The 20,980-nt window shown below is 36.5% G+C and overlaps 1 protein-coding gene across 2 annotated transcripts in view; it reads left to right on the top strand.

The window, feature by feature from the left end:
* Rttn (rotatin) overlaps positions 1-20,980 on the top strand; it is a 180,533-nt gene that overhangs the window by 28,436 nt on the left and 131,117 nt on the right. For both annotated transcript variants that reach the window (XM_047526590.1, XM_047526589.1), the window contains exons 12-17: positions 10,132-10,344; positions 11,027-11,139; positions 11,865-11,991; positions 17,109-17,234; positions 17,953-18,069; positions 18,999-19,138. In XM_047526590.1, coding sequence (XP_047382546.1) covers positions 10,132-10,344; positions 11,027-11,139; positions 11,865-11,991; positions 17,109-17,234; positions 17,953-18,069; positions 18,999-19,138 — 836 coding nt within the window. The remainder of the gene's footprint in view (positions 1-10,131; positions 10,345-11,026; positions 11,140-11,864; positions 11,992-17,108; positions 17,235-17,952; positions 18,070-18,998; positions 19,139-20,980) is intronic.

Genomic DNA, 20,980 nt, shown 5'->3' with positions numbered 1-20,980 from the left:
TAGATCATATTTCTCTAGAAATTTGTCAATGTCTTTAAGATTTTCCATTTTATTAGAGTATTAATTTTCAAAATAGTTTCTGGTTATCATCTGTATTTCAGTAGTATCTGTTATGATATTTTCTTTTCATCTTGAATTTTAGAAATTTGAGTTTTCCCTCTTTCTGTTAGCATGGCTAAAGTTTTATCAATTTTATTTAGTTTTTCAAAGAACCAACTTTTTGTTTTGCCAAGTTTTTGGTTTCAATTCCATTGATTTCAGCTTTGATTTTAATTATTTCCTGTCTTCTACTGCTTTTGTTGTTGGTTTGTTGTTCTTCTATTAAGTCTTTGAAGTGTAATATTAGGTTATTTATTTGGTGACTTTCTGTTCTTTTAATGAATGAGCTCAATGCAGTGAACTGTCCTTTTTGCACTGCTTTCATGGTGTCCCAGAGATTTTGATATGTTGTATCACTGTTCTTATTTTACTGCTAAGTATTTTTTTTATTACATCCCTGATTTATTCTGGTACCAATTGGTCATTCAGTAGCATATTATTTAATTTCCAGGTGTTAGAATATTTTTTATCTTATTGTTGATTTCTCATTTCATTCCATTATGATCTGGTAGAATGCAAAGTATTGTCTCTTTTGTGTTTGCTAAGAGTTGCTTTGTGACCTAAGATATGGTCTGTTTTAGAAAAGAATCTGTATGCTGCTGAGAAGAAAGTATATTCAGGCATCGATGGATGAAATATTCTACATATTACTGGGAGTTTAAATTGTTAATTGTACTTTTTAGTTCTATAGCTTCTTCATTTAGTTTTTGTTTGAAGGATTTATATAGTGGTGAGAGAGATGTGTTAAAGTCACCCACTATTATTCTGTTGTGGTCTGTTTGATTCTTAAGAGTAAGAAATGTTTGTTTGATGTTTGTAGGTGCTCCATTGTTTGGGGCATAAATATTTATGATTGTTGTGTCTTGTTGATATTTAGTTCCCTTAAGCAGTATAAACTGTCCTCCTTTGTTCCTTCTGATTAACTTTGGCTTGAAGTGTACTTTGTCTGATATGAGGATAAAGACTCAAACTTGTTTACAACATCCATTTGAATGATATGTTTTTTCCCCATCCTTTTACCTTCAGTCTGTGGACTTCTTTGCCTGTGAGGCAAGTCTCTTGAAAAGAGCATATTGTTGGGTCTTGTTTTTAAATACAATTTACCAGTCTTTGTCATGATTGATGAGTTTAGGGCATTTACGTTTGATATTATTATTGAGAAATGATTGTTATTCCCTGTCATTTTGATTAATTTCTGACTTTTAATTAGTTTCTGCTTTGGTTGACTATTCTAGCATAGTTCCTCCCTTAACTGGTTTTAGTTTTATTTTTCATTTCTTCTTAATGAAATATTTTGTTGAGTATGTTTGTAGGGCAGGCTTTCTATTTGTGAATTCTTTTAACGTTTGTTTATCATGGAAGGATTTTTAATTTGAAGCTTAATTTTGCTAGGTATAGTATTCTTGGCTGGCATCCATTTTCTTTCAGAGCTTGATATATATTATTCCGAGACCTCCTAGCTTTGAGAAATCAGCTGCGATCCAGATTGATTTTCCTCTAAATGTGACTTGTCAGTTTTCTTTGGAAGCCTTTAAAATTCTATCCTTATTCTGTATGTAAGGCATTTTCATAATTATGTGCCTTGGTGTGGGTCTGTTGTACTTTTGTATATTTGGGTGTCCTGTAAGCCTCCTGTATCTGATTTTCCTTTTAATTCTTTAGTTTTGGGAAATTTGCTGATATTATTTCATTGAAAAGGTTGTGTGTTCTGTTGGTTTGTATCTCCAAGCCTTCACCTATCCTGATAAACCTTATATTTGGTCTTTTCAGGTTATCTCATATTTCTTGGAAGTTCTGTTTATGGTCTTTTAACATCTTTTCTTCATGGTCAACTTTATTTTCAAGATTACATATTTTGAGCTGGGCACAGTGACACATGCCTATGATCCCAGCAGCTCAGGAGGCCAATACAGGAGGATTGAGATTTCAAAACCAGTCTCAACAATTTAGTGAGGCCCTAAGCCTCTCAGTGAGACCCTGTCTCTAAATAAAATGCAAAAAGGTCCGGGGATGTGACTCAGTGGTTAAGCACCCCTGGATTCAATCCCTGGTACCAAAACAAAACAAAACAAAACAAAAAAACATTTTTTGTCTTCATTGCTTGAAACTCTGTCTACCAAGTGGTCTAGCCTGTTAGTGATACTTTCCATTGAATTTTAAATTTGGTTTATTGATTCCTTCATTTCGTGGATTTCTGCCTGATTTTTTTCGGAATCTCTTTCTCTTTATAGAAGTCAGCTTTCACTTCCTGTATTTTCTCTCTGGTTTCACTTCTTACATTCCCCTTTACCTCACAGATTAGTTTAACTATGTGCATTCTAAACTCCTTCTCTGACTTTTCTTCCACTGTGGTGGTGAAGAATTCTGTTATTGACGTATTTTGGTTTGCTTGAGGCAGTTTGTTCCCTTGCATTTTCATGTTGTTCGTATGTCTGCCCATTGAACAGTATGGGTGTGATGCAGTAGAGTTTCTACCCTGTGAGCTTAGAGTGTCCCTGAAGGGTTCCAGTACCTCCTCACTGTTTAGGGGGAGACAAATAATATCAACAACCCATGCCAACAATATACAGCATTAAACCAAATAGTTCCTGCTGTGTTATCTACAACGTGACAATAAAGAGAAATGATATGATCAGGTTTTGCCTACAATAAAATTGCAAAAGAGTTTACAATTTTGAATGGTGGAGTGGGAGAAAACAGAAGTGATGTGGGATGTGATGTTTATGAGGGAGGAGGAGAGAGGATAGAAGTGAAAGATTAAAGAAGCATGAAAGAGAAAACAATAGAGATTGTTAGCAGAAGAAAAGAGAAAGATTCAAGGGAAACATGTGAGAGGAAAAAATATATGAAGTAAAAATTTAAAAAATTAAAAATAAAAAAATACAAAACGTAAAAATTATACTTATGAATCCTTCTAGTCCTCAAAAAACTGATCCATGAAAAATAACTGATTTCAAAAAAGCTAGAAATGAGAAAAGAAAAAAATATGAGTATGTATAAGTGTTCACGAACCACTAAGGTCACAATCAAGCAGAGAAAAAAAAAAGATCTCAATGAGAAGTTAAAGGCTTGTTTCCAGTGAAATTCATAAGAGTCTCAGCTTCCCTTGTTAGGTGGGGTTGTCTGGAGTATGATGCTTGCTTGGTCCACCCTCAGGGTGGTGATGCTGGATTGAGAGAGGTAATCCTGTAGGCGGAACTCCTGGAAATGAGGCTTTAGTCTTAGGTAGACTTTAGGCTCTTCGCTGGATGCCAGTTGTTCTTGAGATTGTAAATCAGCCCACATTCCAAAGCCCAACAATCGCTGGAAGACTATACCCCAGGATCTCCCTGCGTTCCCCTCGTGGCGAGGAACCCATTCTTAGTCCACTATATCACCTGCGGACCCTATGTTTCCTAGTCTCAGTTTTAGTCTCCAAACTCAGTCTCTGCCGCCCCCACCCTTTCCAGTTCTTGGCCATGTGCATCTCTCCCAGCTGGGTGGGTTTCCTTGACTAGTTGTCCCCTGTGTAAACCTCCCTCCCCACTTGATTTTCTCGTGGTCGCTTAGGCATACTCTGTGTCGTGTAGTGTGGGTTTGCCCCCAGGCTTATATTTTGGGCCAGACTCATGTTTGCCAGGACTTAGGTCCCCTAGTGGCCCATCCTTGTGCTGGGGCTGCAAAATGGCTCCTTCCTCTGTCTTTGAACTCTGCTGGGAGAGAGTGGCTTCTTTCATGTACGAGGATATTGGGCAGTGCACCTTTTAGTTGAGTTGGGGCAGTGTCTTTGATCTCTAACTCTCCGTATCCACACATGCCTCAGTCCTCCTAAAAATGCTGGTTCCGTTAATTCCCTTATTCCCCCACTTTGCTTATGAAGGGACCACTCTGGCTGGTACCTCTAGTCGTAGCAGTGACTGTGGTGCTGGAGTTTTATTCCTTATTTTATTGTATCAACCCCCCTGAGTTCCTCATATGCTTTGAGTGTCAGTATTAAATTCCAGCAAGGTTCGCCCCCCGCTCTCTGTTTTTTTTTTGGGGGTTCACCCACCTTACTGAGAAGATGCCTGTGTGCTTTCTTGGTTTCATGCCACAGAGCAGCCAGGAAAGTGACCTGCTCTATTCTGCTCTTTCGAAACCTCCCCTTCTCAAATTAGTTTTGAGACTTTTTCCTTTTCTTTTTTTTTTTTTTAAAGCATTTTTTTTTAACCTTTATTTGTTTTTATTTATTTTTATGTGGTGCTGAGAATCGAACCCAGTGCCTCACACGTGCTAGGCAAGCGCTCTACCACTGAGCCACAACCCAGCCCTCCTTTTCTTTTATTTTTTAAAATCATAATGAAGGGCTAGGGATGTAGCTAGAGTGTGCTTGTGTAGCATTCCCAAGATTTTGCAGTTCCCAACACTGGGAGAAAAATAAAATTGAGAGCATCTATAAAAATCATAGTTTTTAAATATTTGCTGTTATCTGATATACATGTTCCAGTTACTTAGGCACTTCATAAATGTTAATGGATACTAAAACATTTTACCATAAAGATATTCTATAGTTTGCTCAAGCATTCTAGAAATTAAATGTTTAGGGGTTTCTTTGTGTGTATGTGTTGTAATGAATAGCACATTTAAAAATATGTACTTACATATATTTACTCATATTTTGGATTTTTAGGTTCTTAGTAACATTACACCAGAACAAGACTGAGAATGCTCAAACATGTTTTTATTATAAGCATAATTTAAAAATATCATAGTTTCACAGATTTTGTCATTTTTTACTAAAGAATGGGTAGGAAAAAATGTAGTACATGGAAAAGATAATTGTGAGTTTATATGGGAGAAAATTACTAAAATGAAAGTTTTTAAACTTTGAAAAAGTAATCTTGTTAATCACAGTTTCTGAAATTGTATGGTATGATATTGTAATCAGGCTATCAGTTTTCAAATGATTTTTAATACAGTGTTAATAGAAAAACTATTAATTCTATAAAGACTTTTATGCTATTTTTTTCATTATAGTGTAATATAGTAGTTCAGAAAAGTGTATATAGTTCGATGCATTTTTTAGCAAGTGAAGTCACCTGTCTTAGACAGTAACCTCTCCATGCTGAACAGAATTCTTTTTTGTTGTTGTTTTGTTTTTGTTTCAGTACCAGGGACTGAACCCAGGGGTGCTCAACCACTGAGCCACATCCCTAGCCCTTTCTTCTTTAGAGACAGGATCTCTTTGAGTTGCTTAGGGCCTCATTAAATTGTTAAGACTGGCTTTGAACTTGAAATCCTCCTGCCTCAGCTTCCTGACCGCTGAGATTATAGGTATGCACCACCACACCCGACCTGAACAGAATTCTTGTTAAAACATTACTAGCATCTCAAAGACCCCCTCCCCTCAATCCATTCATTACTTCTTCCTCCTTCTGGAAACTAAACTCCTTTAGGAAGGACTTCTATCACTATAGATTGGTTTGCTTGTTTTTGAACATTAAGTGGATTTTTGTTTTGAGATCCATCACTGTTGTCACTTGTAGCAATAATTTGCTATTATTTTGTTTTGAGGTGTTAGAGGGGATGAATCCAGGGCCTTGTGTATGCTAGTAAATACTCTGCGGCTGAGCCACCTCCCCAGCCGTTTTTTACTCTGAGACAGGGTCTTGCTTAGTTGCCTAGGCTGGGCGGCCTCTGGCTTTCAGTCTTCCTGCTCAGCTACCAAGCAGCTGGGATCATCGCAGTGTGCCCCAGGGGTCCAGCACTTTGTTCATCTTCATCACAGAACACTACTCCATGGTCTGAGTGTGTTCAGGATGGTTTTTATAGGCATACATGTTTTTAAAATCTTAGTGACTCTTAATAGGATGAATTGTAGCAGCTAGAGTATTTCCTATGCCTTGTTGTTGCCCTTAGTTATCAACCATTTGCAGTTTTGTCCCTTAGAATTATGCGGAGCATATAGTCCAAGTTCTATTTTCTGGTAACACTTACATATATAGTATATTACTAGATCATCTGTGAAAACAAGAATAAAATATTAAATTTTAAATATGGTGTTTTACTTTATAGAAAATCATATCACTTTTGTTAATTTTTAACTTTTATTCATTAGTTATTTTATTTCTAGAGTCATTTTTTGTTTTGAATAATTAGAATTTTCCAAGGCATAAACATTAAAAAAATGGAAGAATTTTAGTCATATAAGATTGGAATTATATTGAAATTGTAGGTGTCTTTCTTTGTAGAATAATATTTTATAAGTAAAAAACTATTGCCTATAGAATAATTATTTATAACTACACTTATTTTAATACTTACGTATTATGAATGACATAAATACTTATATATTATTAAGCACTTGTTAGGGATCAATTTATAGGTTGAAGAACTGGTGGAAAATCTGTCAATTGTATCATAGATTTTATTGCTTTTTTATTGTATTTTCTTAATCTGTATGCTTACAAGGGGAGAAATCGATCAGAAGTTAGTAATTTATTTTATTTTTAATTGGATTCATGATAGAATAATGTGAAGTTGATACTCCATACTTTTGTTTTGTTTTGAAGGTAGTTTTCTTTTTGAATTTTCTATAAATTTTGGTAGCTCTTAAATATGTGGCTTGGAACTTCATCAGCATGATTTTGCTCATTGGAAGGGATTGTAATCAAGGTTTATAGGTCATTATATTTGCTTTGGTTGATTAACCAAGTACTTTTAAAATGATATAAACACAAAAATATGATTCCTATGCTCTTAAATTTCTTCAGTTTATGTAAATATAAGGTTTTGCTGCCCTCTGCCTGTTGCTAGCCTGCCAACAATTGAAGTAGAATTTGAAGTAGTTCACCTTTAAAGTTTTTTTCTTTTTTTTTTTTGAGTTCCGATTATGAACATAAATCTATATAGGGACTTTTTGAATTTGGTAAATTGACCTCAGAGGCCTTTCTAAAACTGATATTTGTTGATTTTAAATGACTTTCGAGAGTACTCATGTATAGGTTAAAATGATGATAATATTGTGAAAAATATTTTGGTTAGATAAATTTACCACTTCATAAACCAAATGAGGCTAATTTTATTTGGGGGAACATCTGAAAATAAGAGTTAAAATTACTGTCCCTGTGTTGGAATCAGCATCGCAGAGTGTTCTGATAACTGCTATTACTCTTTCTCAGCAAACAAATTCAACTGAGTTAGTAAGGATGAATTTATGCCACAAAGTCTTTGGCTCTTTATGGTACAGCTGATTGAATGATTTAGTGCAGTGCTTTGCAATGTGCAGTTCTCCTAAAAATATTGTTAATCACATCTTGTATATTTTGGTTCATCGGGTCTGGGGTAGGGCCTAAGAGTCTGCGCTCATTATCTAACGCTTAGGTAATGCCATGTCTGTTTTGACTGGCATTATACCCCTGACCCCTCAGTGCACGGGATGTTGATTCTTCTCATTCATCATCGGTGATGAATTTGCATGGCAACATTTTCCCTTTCAGTTCTAAACACATATGATGAATGTTTATATATGCAGGATAGCTGATTTAAGTCTGGGTTGTAAATGTGATTAGCCTATGGGATTAAGCTTCTGACCTTAGAATTGTGTTTTGAGTTACTGAGGAGACAGTTTCAAATGTACATGTGCAGAGTAAAAAGGTAAGATTCTTTGGTGAAGTGAAAAGAGGACAGAAAGGAAGTTAAGTAAGTGTTCAGTGAGTGATATATAATGTATGCTGTGCTTGCTACTTGTTTAATCTCATAGCAGATATCATTTTTTGACTAAAGTTAGAGGACATTTTTTTAAAAAATGAAAACCCAGGGTCTTTGGAGTTAGATCCACTAGTATATACTATTTTAGCATGTTGCTCAACTAACTCTTTTTTTTTTTTTTGCTAATTCTTCTTTGTCTTCCTATGAAAAGGTAGAAACTCAGGATTGATCAAGGCCCTCATAAGTTATCATCCCATCTGTGATCTTTAAATGCCATCTGTTTGTTGATATGTCCCAAATGCATGTGTCCAGACCAGACACATCACCTGACTCCAAACTTATATATATCCAGTATTCTTTCTGATATTTTTATTTCCATGACAATAGACATCTCATAGATAACTCCACACAAGTGTGTTCTTTCTATTGTCTTCACTGTTTTTATAGATGTTCCCTTGATGCTTCCTGTGGATAGTTGATCAGGCAAAAAACCTTAGAGCGGGTCTTGTTTCCTGTCTTTCAGTCACACTTAGATGCGGTCTCTGGGCAGGATTTGCCATTTCTCCTTTGCATATCTATCCTGAATTTCAACAGAATTCAACCCACCATCCTGCTTTGCTTGGATTATTGCAGTGACCTCCTCATTGGTTTCTCAGCTTGCTTCCCCCTTTGCACTCTACTATTTTTTCTCCACATACTGATGCTCAAAACCAACCGGCAGTTTTCATCAGTGAGCAGGTCCTTACCGTGATCCAGAACCTTATCTGGTGGGGCATGCCACTCCCCTCTGTTTCTGTGGCTCAGACTAGCTACCCTGAGCTCCTTGTGGCCAAAATATGGCCTCTCTGAGTCTTTGTACTTGAAGTTCCCTCCTCCATGACTGCTTTCCCCCCAGATACCCATATGGCTCCTAACCATCAGGTTTCTACTTACACATCACCAGATTAGAAAAGCCTTCTATTGCTGCTTTCAAGTGGTAGTGCTTCTTCTGCCTCTATTCCCTTCTTACCCATCCCTGTTTTAGTAAATCTTAGCACTTCTAGCCACATATGACAGATTTGGGGTTGGTTCACCCTCTGCCTTCCCTGTAGGAGTATCAGCTTCATGAGGTACAGGGTCAAAGTTTTGTTTTGCTTCCTTCTGTATTCCTAGGATCCTGAATAGTGCCTGACACATGGGAGAACATAGTGGCAGCTCATTTACTTTTTGCTGAGTGGATAATAGGTGAGCAGGTAGTTTAGTGCTCCTCCTGCCACTAGTTCTTCAATTCTTTTCTTTTCTTTTTTTTTTTTTTTTTTTTTGCGGTGCTGGGGATTGAACCCAGGGCCTTGTGCTTGCGAGGCAAGCACTCTACCAACTGAGCTATCTCCCCAGCCCCTGCCACTAGTTCTTTATACAATAATGAAATTTCTCTTGACTTTCTCTTAGCTTCTGTCTTTCTAGTCTGGAAGTTTCTTATGCTTTGTAACCTAAAAATTTAGTTCCTTTAGTTCCTGATCTTCATTTGGCAACTTTATTTCATTTCAGTCAGTTTGTTTAACTGATTCAGCTCTTAATATTAAATGCTCAGGCAGTTAATGATTATCTTTAAAGCAGGTCATCCATAAAATGAATCATGACCAGCCCACTCTTGATAAAGACAGGATTTCAGCTGTCAAGTGGTGTCTCACTATGGACTTTTCAGTCCTTTGGCTAATGTTTAGAATCTTACCACAAAACTAGAACCACTAAGAAATAGCTGATTTAGTTTTAAATCCATTAAGTTATAAAATATATCTAATCAAGTATAATATAATAAAGCTGTCTTTTGTGAATGTTCTAGAACTGTTTAAAATATCATGTTGCATTTTATCTTTTCCCTCTAAAGGACAACACTAAAAGTCGATTGCTGTTGTGATCACGCTAGTTCTGATTCAGTGTTACTCAATTTAATATGTAGTTCATATGTATCTCTGTGTTGTGTGTTCATTTTTGGGAATGGGAAGTGTTCTTCAGAATCGTATTAGATTGTTGTGGGAAGTGGTGAGCATATATGCACAAGTACTTAAGAGAAAGCCTTGTGCTGTGTGAGGGATAGATTGTGCTGGGCTTAGGGAGGGTGTTAGTTTGGGGAACAGAAGAAGAAAGTACTCAATTTTCTGGGCTTTCAGAAAGAATTGATGTTTAGACATGAGACATTTTGGGCAGAAAAAATTGCATTGCACAATTCTATTGTTGGGAAATAGAATTTTCTTTGAAAAACATGGATTTTTTGTGATAGAGAATTGCTAAAATGGAAGGTAGACTAGATTAAGATTTTAGTCTTATCATATTTTTATAAAATTATTTTTAAAACAAAATTCTAACTTTTTTTGATTTATCAAGGCAAGTGAATTTTTACCAGAGACGATGTCAGCAGCATTATTTCTCCTTTCTTTGGACATGCCTGTTTCTTTGGAATATCCCTCTATACATGAAGCTGTTGTGGCCTATTTGGAACAGCTGAATTCTGAAAACTACAGTATTTATAAAAGAGCTGCAGAGGCTGTTTATTCAATTGAATGTACCTGTAACTTCCTGTCTGATGTGGGGAAGGAGGTAAAATGTTTTGTTAATACCACTTTTAAATACTTTTGGTGAAGTTTTAGAAAATTTGATCTATGTAAATTGTAGGATATATAACAATTGAATTGCTACAGCTCGGATATATTGTTATTGAGTGGATCTGTTACTAGATTAAAGTAAGGATATGGTTTGTATAAAAATAAAACAAAGACTTCAGATTAATGAATGGTACATATTTTTCTTTCTTCTTTTCCTTTTCAGGACCTTGATTGCCACTGGCTTATGTCTTTCAGTAGAATTATTTCTGTAGCATTCTGCATAGTCATTTAATTGCAATGTATCAAATGTCCTTGATGTTCCTAGGACTGGTCAGGAGGTTAGAAGAGGGAGGTGGATAATAAAACACCCTCATACTGCCCTTAGTAAGGGACACAGGGCCCCAAGCTAGTAAAAACTAGGCAAACTATGTTGCAGCTTTCCACCTACTAGAGTTAAACAGCAGTAGTCTGATGCTATGTCAACCAGGAATTCCCACACCTCCTCCCAGGCTGACATTTTTAGGTTGCTTTTTGAGAAAGTGGATGTATGCATATGCAGATATGAACAATCTCAGGGTCTCTGAATGATCTAATTTTTCTAAGTTCCTTAGTTAGCTGTGGAGAATTTTATTGTGTATGAACTTCAACATTGATTATCCTTTCTGCTTTCTTTTCAGGGAGAGAAGAATCTCTTAGAATTAGTGGAGCTGGCTGACCAAGCCTTGTATAGCTTTTCCTATCATCAGCATTTCCCTCTAATAAAGGAAGTCATCTGCATTTGTTCAAAGATGTAATATTTTCTTTCTTAACATAATTTTGTTATTGTAGGGTACTGTGTGTGTGTGTTTGTGTGTGTGTGTGTGTGTGTGTAAATTTAGGAATAATGAGAATGAAGATGACCTTAAATCTTTATTATTATTGTTAAGTTGCTTTTTCCCTTACGTCTGACTTGTAAACTGTATATATATAGCTGCACTGATTATGTACAGTTTACTTAGGAGTAAACTTTAAAAATGTCATGTCCATATTCAAAATGATAACCTTTGGATTTTCACACTTCTGTGTTTGGTGTCCATCCAGACCAAATGTTCAAACACAATTATTTACCTTTAAAGTTTTAATTAATAATTTACATTTCAAGTTTTATTTTAAAAGTTTTATTATTTTATACCTTTTTCTTAAAAGGATTTTTGAAAAGCAGTATCATTGGTGAATTTTGTTTTGAGGACATTGGAGAAAATTCCTGTTTAGGAATTAGTATCTTTATTGCTTTTGGAATAATAAATTCTATGATATGTTAAACATTAATTATGAGTTTTTAAAAGGCATTTTTTAATACTCTTTGAGAACATTTTCTAATCAGAAACAAGTGTTCAGGTAATTTGCAGTAATCCGTTTAGTTAGATCCCAGCTGGAGGAAGTGGAGTAGGAAGATATCTCCTTCAATGTGCTTTGCAATCTTTTCTTAGCTTCTGATTTGCCTTATATATCTCGGATGTTTTCCCTTTTTACCAGTTGGAAATCTGCGCAGGCCAGTCCACTGCTGCAAGGAGAAAGTCAGAAGGTGTTCCTGCATATGTTGTCCCACCCGTTGCCGCAAGTGAAAGTTGAAACTTACCACTGCTGTCTGGAGATGGTTAAGGTTGCATTTGGCTTTGTTTTGAGAACTAGTAGTGGGTTCTTTTATTATTCTTCCAGGACTAAATTACTTGACCTTTTGTATGAGATATAAAAACTGTATTCCATAAAAATAGACATCAATTCTAGGAAATTTGTACTATTTTTTTTTTTTTTTTTTTTTTTGGTACTGGGGATCGAACTCAGGGCCTTGTGCTTGTGAGGCAAGTACTCTACCAGCTGAGCTATCTCCCAACCCTGTACTATTTAAAAAAAAAAATTTATTTGGGGCTGGGGAGATAGCTCAGTTGGTAGAGTGCTTGCCTTGCATGCACAAGGCCCTGGGGTTCGATCCCCAGCATCACAAAAAAAAAAAAAAATTTATTTGTTCTTTTTAGGAAATCTGTACGATTAAATTCCCTTAACTTAGTAATAACAATTGAATTGCTTCATTGTGTTTTAACGTTCTTGTTCGTACTGTGTGTGGCAAATGTTTGTATTTTGCCATTTCTACTTCTGATGCACTTTAATGTGTTTCTCTACTTATTTTTGTGGTTCTGGAGATCGCACCTGGAACCTGGAGCACGCCAGGCAGGCACTCTACCCCTGAGCTCTGCTCTCGGCCCACTTCTGATCTGTTTTCATTCACACAAATGGAAATACTGCAGAGTAGAAGCATCTTTCTCTTTCCTCTTTATCCTCCAGTGCAGCCTGGCCGCTCATAAAATTGGCCTGTGTCCTTCCCATCCACTTTTTAATATCTATATTAATATATGTACATCTTCATAAGTATTATATACCATTGTTTTCTCTCCTTAAAAAATCTATGTCATGCTACATATGATTTTGCCAGTTGTTCCTTTCATTTCATGGTAGTGTTTGAGGTCTACCTAGTTTATTCATCCGAATTGTTAAGCTTGAATAACTTTCCTTTTACTTACTGATAAATATTTAGGTTCAGCCATCCATTTTTTTTTTTTTTTTTTTGGTTGTGCTGGAAGTCCAACACAGGACCAGACAAGCACTCTACTACTGAGCTATATCCCTAATCCATAGCATGATTGAGCCCTTTATACTAAAGTAAGTTTTTCAGTATTTTGTGACTTTGTGCCTATGTTTGAAAAATGTCTCGATTTCAGTAATTTTTTCTTTTTTTGTGGTGCTGGAGCTCAAACTCAGGACCTGTACATGCCAGACAAGTGCCTTTCTAGCTGAGCTATTTCTCTAGCCCTTTACTTTACTCTTGAATAATAATTTTGCTGGAGTAGAATTATTGGGTGATGGCTGTATGTCCTTAGTACTTTCCCAGTATTGCTTAATTCTTATTAGACTTCTGCTGTTGATAGTTTGCTATCAGTTAAATTAGAATTTCTTTGTATTTTCTCCCAGGTTTTATTTTTTAATTAAAAAAAAATGTTTTCTCTGGTGTTCAGTAGTTTCATTAAAGCGCATCTCCCTGTGTACTTGTTTTTAAAATTTATTTTGCTTAGGACTTTTCAGTGAAACACTCAATTTTGTCTGTATTTGTAGATATTTTTTAGTCATTATTAGTTTGAATATTGATTTCCTCCCATCCTTTCTGCTCTTTCAAGTCTTTATCCTTTTGTTTTTCTAGTTGCTTTCCTACTTCATGGTCCCAGTGGTTACTTTTTAAAAAAATTTGTTCTAATTAGTTGTACCTGACAGTAGAATGCATTTTGAGACATCTTCCTCTTTGAGGGGTTCGCTTCTTGCAGACAACATGTAATTGGGTCTTTTTAAAAATTTCTCTGTACCAGTCTGTCTTTTAATTGAAGAGGTGAGACCTTTTATATTCAGAGTTATTATGGAGAAATGTTTATTATTTCTTGCCTTTTTGATTTATTTCTAATGTTTAATTCAGTCCTAATTCTTATTTACTTAACTACTTTTCTAATGAGATTTATCCTTTCCTGAACTCTTGTGTTTTTGTTTTTAACTTCTGTGTGAAGGATTTTTTTGAGGTATTTTATGCTACCTGGCTTCAAAGTTTCTTTCAGTTCTGAAGAATAGCTTTGCGGATATAGCAGTGTTGTTGGATAGTAATTCTTTTTAGTGTTTGAAACACATTATTCTAAGACCTCTTGGATTTTAGGGTTTCTTCTCAGAAATCTTATGTTAATGTGATGGGTTTATCTCTAAGTGTGATTTGTTTTTCTCTTGAGACTTTTTAAATTCTATTCTTATTCTGTGTATTTAGCATTTTTTTCATAAATTGTTGTGGAAAATTTTTTTTTTATATTGTCTACTTGGGATTCTAAATGCCTCCTATATCTGCATGTCCACCTTATTCTCAAAGTTTTGAAAACAATTTCTTTCCTTTAATATTGTCTGAATATCCAAGGCTAGCCACCCTTTCCAAGCTCTGAGAATCTGTTTTCTTCTTGATCTGATCTACTGCTATGACTTTCAACTGAATTTTTAAAATTAGATTTATCAAGTCTTTCATTTCCAAGATTTCTTGGAACCTCTATCTCTTTATTGAAATGCTTTTTCACATCCTGTATTGTTTTCTTAGTTCATTCCTTAGATCTGCTTAGATCTTGTTCTAATTCATTAATTATTTTAGCAAGTGATTCTTTGATTTCTTTGTCCTGAATTTCATCTGCTTCATTATCTGTGGATTCACTCATTGGGAACTATACATTTTTGAAGGTGTCTTGTTGGCCTGTTTCTTCATGTTTTCTGATGTCCTGTGTTCGTACATCTGTTGATATACATTCCTCTTTTATGCAGGGTCCTTTTGTGACTAATTGTCTCTTTGGAAGAAGCCCTGGGCTGGGGAGTATCTGAGCTTCAGCATGTCTGGTCAGCATAATCAAAGCCTTAAGTTGAACTGTCAGTGCCACTTGGGGAGGAGAGAGTAACTGCCAAAAAGAATGGTGATTTAAGAGCAGTCTGTGTCATTGTATGCCATGAAAGTTACTACTAATGATTTCTCTACAACTCTTAACCAAAGTGAGAAATAATCTAGAATGGGCTGAAAAAATTAAGTATTAGTGATAGCACAATAAATTCAGTTGGAAGAAGAGATAAAAAATAAAATAGAAAAAAAGAGGAAAAAAGATTAAGGGTGTTGGAGAGGGAAAGGAGACAAAAGATAATATGAGGAGAGAAAAGGGGTGAAGGAGAGGGGAAGGGAATGGAGCCAGGAAAAAGAGAAGAGCTGTTGGGAACGGGTCCAATTAATTGACAAAACATGTAAAATTATAACTATAAAAACACAAATTTGGGGAGTACACTAGAAATGAGTTTACATCAAGCAGTTAATGCAGAAACAGTCATAAAGAGATTTGGATTTCTTCTAGCTGAAGTTTTTAAAGTGGAGACATTTCCTTCCAAGGTTTTCAATTTAGAATCCTTGGCTTGGAGGCAGTGTGTGTGACAGTAACATTGTGCTCTTGTTTTGACCCAGAATGGCCAAACTTGTTAGGGGCCTCTGTTGCTTGAGTTTCACCCCTTCCTTGCCTGGCAGCATCTGTTGGGGAGTGTTGTTGTTTCAGAGCAGATTTCCCCCTCAAAGTGCCTTTGCCCTTGTGACCTGGACAGGAGTGGAAGTCTGGCATTGTTGTCTAGGCTGTGCAGCCCTCTCACCCTTGCAGCCTGTCGACTGGTCTGGATTACGTCTTGTCTTGTTCCAAGAGCTTCAGTCTGTGTGCGGGCTGCATCAGTCTGACCTCCTGGCACCTCTGGCAATGGGGCAGGTGGTGTGCGTCCCTCAGAAGGTTGTAGTGGGCTTAGTGCTTTCCACCTGACCCTGATAGTTCCCGTTCCTGGCCTCTGTCAGCCATGCTGTTTATCCCAGAGCCTAGACCACCAAATTCAAATGAAAGCACCCTTAGCTCTTCTCTGCTCTGCAGAGTTGTAGACTGGCAGCTGTGGTTTCCATAGCCCAGACCTCAGGTCTCACTCCTGTGCACAGACTGATTTACTGCGTGGGCACGCCCTGATCCAGGAAAAGAAAAACCTAGGTGGCTCTTGGGTCTTGGGTACTCGGGAAGTGAGTATATCAGAACACGTACAAAATGAATAAAAAATAAAAAAATGTGGAGATCAGTTTGAAAAAGGTAAATGGCAGGTGTTTCCGGGTCCACTCAGGAAGTCTAAACATTGAGTCTTTTAAAATTGTCATGGCTTTCCCACTCTCACTGTCTGCAAGGGAGGGTATTGGGACTTTCTCCTGCAATGGCTCATCTCATTGTATCTGAGCTTATTTTCTCTTTGGATTGTGAAATTGTTGGGAAGAACCTGTTTTTTTTTTTTTTTTTAATTTGGTGGGAGAATTCAGCTTGTGCCAGGTGTGCTGTTGCAGTCTATTCTTTTTATTAATTTTCTTTCTGTTCTAGAAACTGATATTTCAGGTTTTCACTTGATTGTGGGCTCTGAGTTGCCTGCTGGCATTTATCACAGCATTCTGTCCTCAACGTGCTGCCCTCGCACTGCTGGGGAGCTGCTGATGTTGAGGTTTCCCACTTTCTCCAGTGGTTTTTGCTCTTTCAGATACAGAATTATCTGTGGTGTGAAGTTAATAGTTGAAAAAAAAAAACTGTATGTAGATATGTCTGCGTGTGTATAATTTTTGAACTTGGAATTGTTACTAGTGTTTAGAAAGTATTATTTTGAATGATGAACAAAAATATTTTGTAACTCATTATTGCTTGCAATTTCTCCTTCTATGTTGTATATAAATTCTACTATTGTTTGTAGTAGCTTTTAACAAAATATTATTCTCTATCATAAATTGAGAAAGGAATTTGTGGTAGTTCTTCTAAGAGATGGTGTAGAGTTGTTGCTTGGATATATGTCTCCCCCACCAATAATTTTGTAGTTTAATTTGAAGTTTGTTTTTCTTAAACCTCAGTGAATAAAATGCAAATCAGGGGAAGTTTATTATTTTGTTCAGCAGTTTAGTTATTTAATTTTTATTGAAATTAGGCTTGTTGGCAGAAGCATGTAGTATACATCTTGTACAGACTCAAACATTACAAGGTAGAGAATCCTTTCGGCTGGTTAGTTAAAAGTAAGTTTTGATGAAGTAAAAACTAAAATTGGAAGTGAATAATAATCGGAAGAAAGAGGAAAAATGACTTTCACTAATTTTAAAAATAAATTTGTGTTCTACAGGAATGTTTAGGTGTCCATAATGTCACTAAGCCTGTGTCTTCACTTTGTAATGGAATTCATTTTCTGCTTCATCCAAAAGTTCTGTATGAAATTTCTACTTTTGGTATTCAAGAACCCCAAAATGAGGTATGATGTTTTAAAAATAAGTATAAAATATTACACAGCCAAATAAAGGTAATATTCTAATAAAACTGTAAATTATCTTGAGAGTGAAATTTTACAGATATATTGACTTAGTTGAGGTTTTTTTGTTTTTTTGTTTTTTTTTTGTACCAGAAATTGAACCCAGGGTTGCTTAATTACTGAGTCACTTCCCCAATCCTCAGCCCTTTATTCATCTATTTTTTGTTTGTTTGTTTTATATTAAGACAGGGTCTCACTAAGTTGCAGAGACTGACTTTGAATTTGTAATCCTCCTGCCTCACCCTCCCAAGCTGCTGGGATATGTGCCACTGTGTCCGGCTAGTTTAGATGTTTTATATAAAGAAGTATTAAAGAAAATGTGGGTATATAAATATAAGATGTACTACATCTCTAAGAATTCAGGTCAATTTACCTATGGTTTTTATCTAATGTATTGAGAACCATAGAATAGTTATAGTAAGTAGGTTATGACAATTTTATTTTTATTTATAAAGATAGAAAAGTGGAGACCATTAAGGGAAAAGAATCCTTAAGTGGAAGTCCTTAAGGATCGAGAGCAGACTGTAAGAGGACGCTGAGGAAGTGGGGACGGCTAAGGCAGAGGTGCTCGTTGTGGCACCTTTCTCCACTGTGTGCAGCGTCGCCGGTACGTGAGTGGGACAGCCTGTGTTGTTGGATCATTGCGTCTGTTGTTGAGCAGGTGAATGCTGCTGCCAAGGCCATTCTGCTGTATCTGCTTCAGGGACGACTGATGATGACACCACTGACCTGGAACAAGCTTATCGAGTCCCTCTGTCCTGTCATTCCAGTCCTGCAGGTACCCTGTGCAGTTCACCTTTGGCTGAATGTGATTGATTTAAAAGCATGCAGGCAGCATAACTGTCATGTTGTGAGAAAAATGAAGAGAGGCTGTGAAGGCGTGTGGACAAGTGGACAGGAAGGGGTGCTGTCCTGCTTCTGGCAGAGAAGGTTAAACAAGAGAGCTAATTTGTCCCTGTACCCTTTATGCATCTGAGCGGGAGGTTAAAAAGTGAGGTGTGGGCTCTTAGTATTGATGTGAAAAACAGAGCCCAACCTTTTATAAAGGATTTTATGCATAGCTACCAGTGCTTTCTAACCAGATGTTGATTACATTACTCATCTGCCTCATGAATTCTATTTGTGCATGTGTATGGTTAGAGTGATTTCTTGATTAACAAGCTCTTAGAAACAATGCTTTCTGAGCAGTCTTTCTGGGTGTAAGAAGGGTGAGGGAAGTTCAGATCCCTACCTCCCTCAGATAGGAGATACCATCATAGGCACAGTGCATTTTCAGGAGAACCCTGGTGCTTAGGACCCAGGCCTCCGTCACTGAGGCTCACAGGACCTGTGCCATGCGCACAGTGTTTGTGTCATTCCCTTTTACCACAGAGTGAAGTACCTCCTCTAGGGGAGGTGCCACCACGGGCATCTTGGAAAATAGAGAAATCTTTAAGTTTCAAGAAGGTTGGCATAATTTCTTCTTTAGTATTATTGTTTAAATACAGTTGTTCCTTTTTTGTAAATACAGTTCTATTTAGACTCCTTGCTTTATATAGGTTATTTCAAAAAGTCACTGTTTTATTCAGTTGAATTAAAAGAAGTTTATGAGTTGCATGATAATTATTATGAGTTTATTATAATTTTTGAGTTATACAATTATTATTTTTAGGTTGAAAAGCTAATATGTATAAAATTAAATAAGAATTTCTCTTAAAAATTTGTTAGGGTTATGCCGACCCAGAAGACTCTTTGGGTAACTGCATTCTTCTTCTGAGCAAAGCGGGTTCTGAGGCAGGAGAAGGCATCCTCCCTTGTACTACCCAGCTGAAGTCTATCCTGCGACTTTTGCTAGTGAAAAAGCCATCGTGAGTACAGTGTGATGTTTTGAATATATAAAGGATAAATGGAAACCTTCTAAGGAAGTGTAGCAATTATATCAATCTGAAGTAGCATGGAACTAATGAATGTAATGGAAGATTATTCTGCGTTATTGATGGAAGAAACTAATATGTGAAATCAGGCAGATGCAAGGCATTCTAGATATTTTCCTGAAACATTTCATCCATTTTATCGCCTAGTTATCCCTTGCCAGATCAGTCTGAAGTCCTGCTGCTCGGTGGTGTTCACTAGTGTGGTAGGCAAGCTGGAGAATCATGGAGATCAGTATGTTGGAAAATTATAGTGTACTCCCATTTTCTCTTTAGAAATTTTTAGTTCTTAGAATAATCCTTTTTTAAACATCTGTTCTGAAAATTAGAACAGATAAAAGTGGGGCCAGTTGCTTCATAAAGTAGAGTTATGAATATATTTTAACCTCAGTTTGTGAGAAACTAAAAAGGTCTTTTCCTTGACCATTGTTAGAGTCAATATTTTTAAGTAAAAGAAAAGGAGCAATTTGCTTTCCGTCCCTTTCTGTCAGTGCAGTATGAATCTTCACTGTTGCTCTCTTCAGGTAACAGTGGTTAGATTTTCCCTAATTGAGAAGAGAAATAAGTGTAAGTCAACGTGGACAACAGTGATGAAGAAGAGTCGATCGAAGAGGCTGGCGGGGGCTGGGGCTGTCGCTCAGTGGCAGAGCACTTGCCTAGCACGTGTGAGGCACTGGGTTTGATCCTCAGCACCACATCAAAATAAACAAATAAAATAAAGGCATTCTGTCCATCTACAACTACAAAATAAATTTTTTAGAAAAGGAAAGACTGACAGGAATAAGCGGACATTCTTTTGACAGTGACTAATTTTTTTCTGTAAACCTTACATTAGGATAATATAGCAGTTTATTTGGAAACAGATGATCAGACTGAAAAATAAAGTATGTAGAAATAAAGCATTAAGGGAATGGAAGGAGTAAAATCAAATGGAAGAGAATCTAAAAAATATCTGTAGAGTGTACAGAGTAGAGTTATAGAAAAACTAGGGCGAATGGAACTGGCTTCCACATGTATTCCCATAGTTCCTGGGCAGCGTGTTTGTCAATACTAGTGTAGAATTATTATTTATTCTAACAGACCCCCCACTTCAGCGATTTAACACAGTGGAAGTGTATTTCTTGTTCACTTGAGAGGACCCAAGGTCCCCAGGTCAACAAAGACACTCTTAAGAGGCAGGATGTCTGCAGGAGCTGAGGAGGAGGCCAGGACTTTCTGGGTAGGGTAATTCTGTATTATAAAGAACTTAAAATGATTTGAATTACATATTCATTTTCCTTATATGATTAATTCTGTCCTGTCCCATTAATTCTGTAAACTCCAGGTAGGCAGGAACCCTATTATTGGTCAATCTTTATGTCCTCAGAAATCATAGAGTACCTTATACCTAAAAGTACTCAAAAAGTACAGTGAGAGAATTGGATACATGTATTAGGACAACTGAATTTTGCTACCCTGTGCTAAACCTAAAAATATACCAAATTTATGTCAGAGAAGAAGATGCATAAAGATATGCTTTACATTTTTCTTCATTTTTAAGTTTTTATTTGTTCTAATTAGTTATACATGGCAGCAGAATGCATTTCAATTCATTGTACATGAATGGAGCACAACTATTTGTTTCTCTGGTTGTATATGACGCAGAGTCACACCATTCGTGCAGTCATACAGGTACTTAGTTTAATGATGTCAATCTCATTCCACCATCTTTCCCACCCTCTTCCCCCTTTCCTCCTCTCACTCCCCTCTGCCTAATCCAAAGTTCCTCCATTCATCCCC

Source organism: Sciurus carolinensis, chromosome 15 (genome assembly GCF_902686445.1).
Source record: "Sciurus carolinensis chromosome 15, mSciCar1.2, whole genome shotgun sequence".
NCBI classification, from domain to species: domain Eukaryota; kingdom Metazoa; phylum Chordata; class Mammalia; order Rodentia; family Sciuridae; genus Sciurus; species Sciurus carolinensis.
The sequence above is the reverse complement of the archived record's forward strand: the minus strand, read 5'-3'. Positions and strand labels throughout refer to the sequence as shown.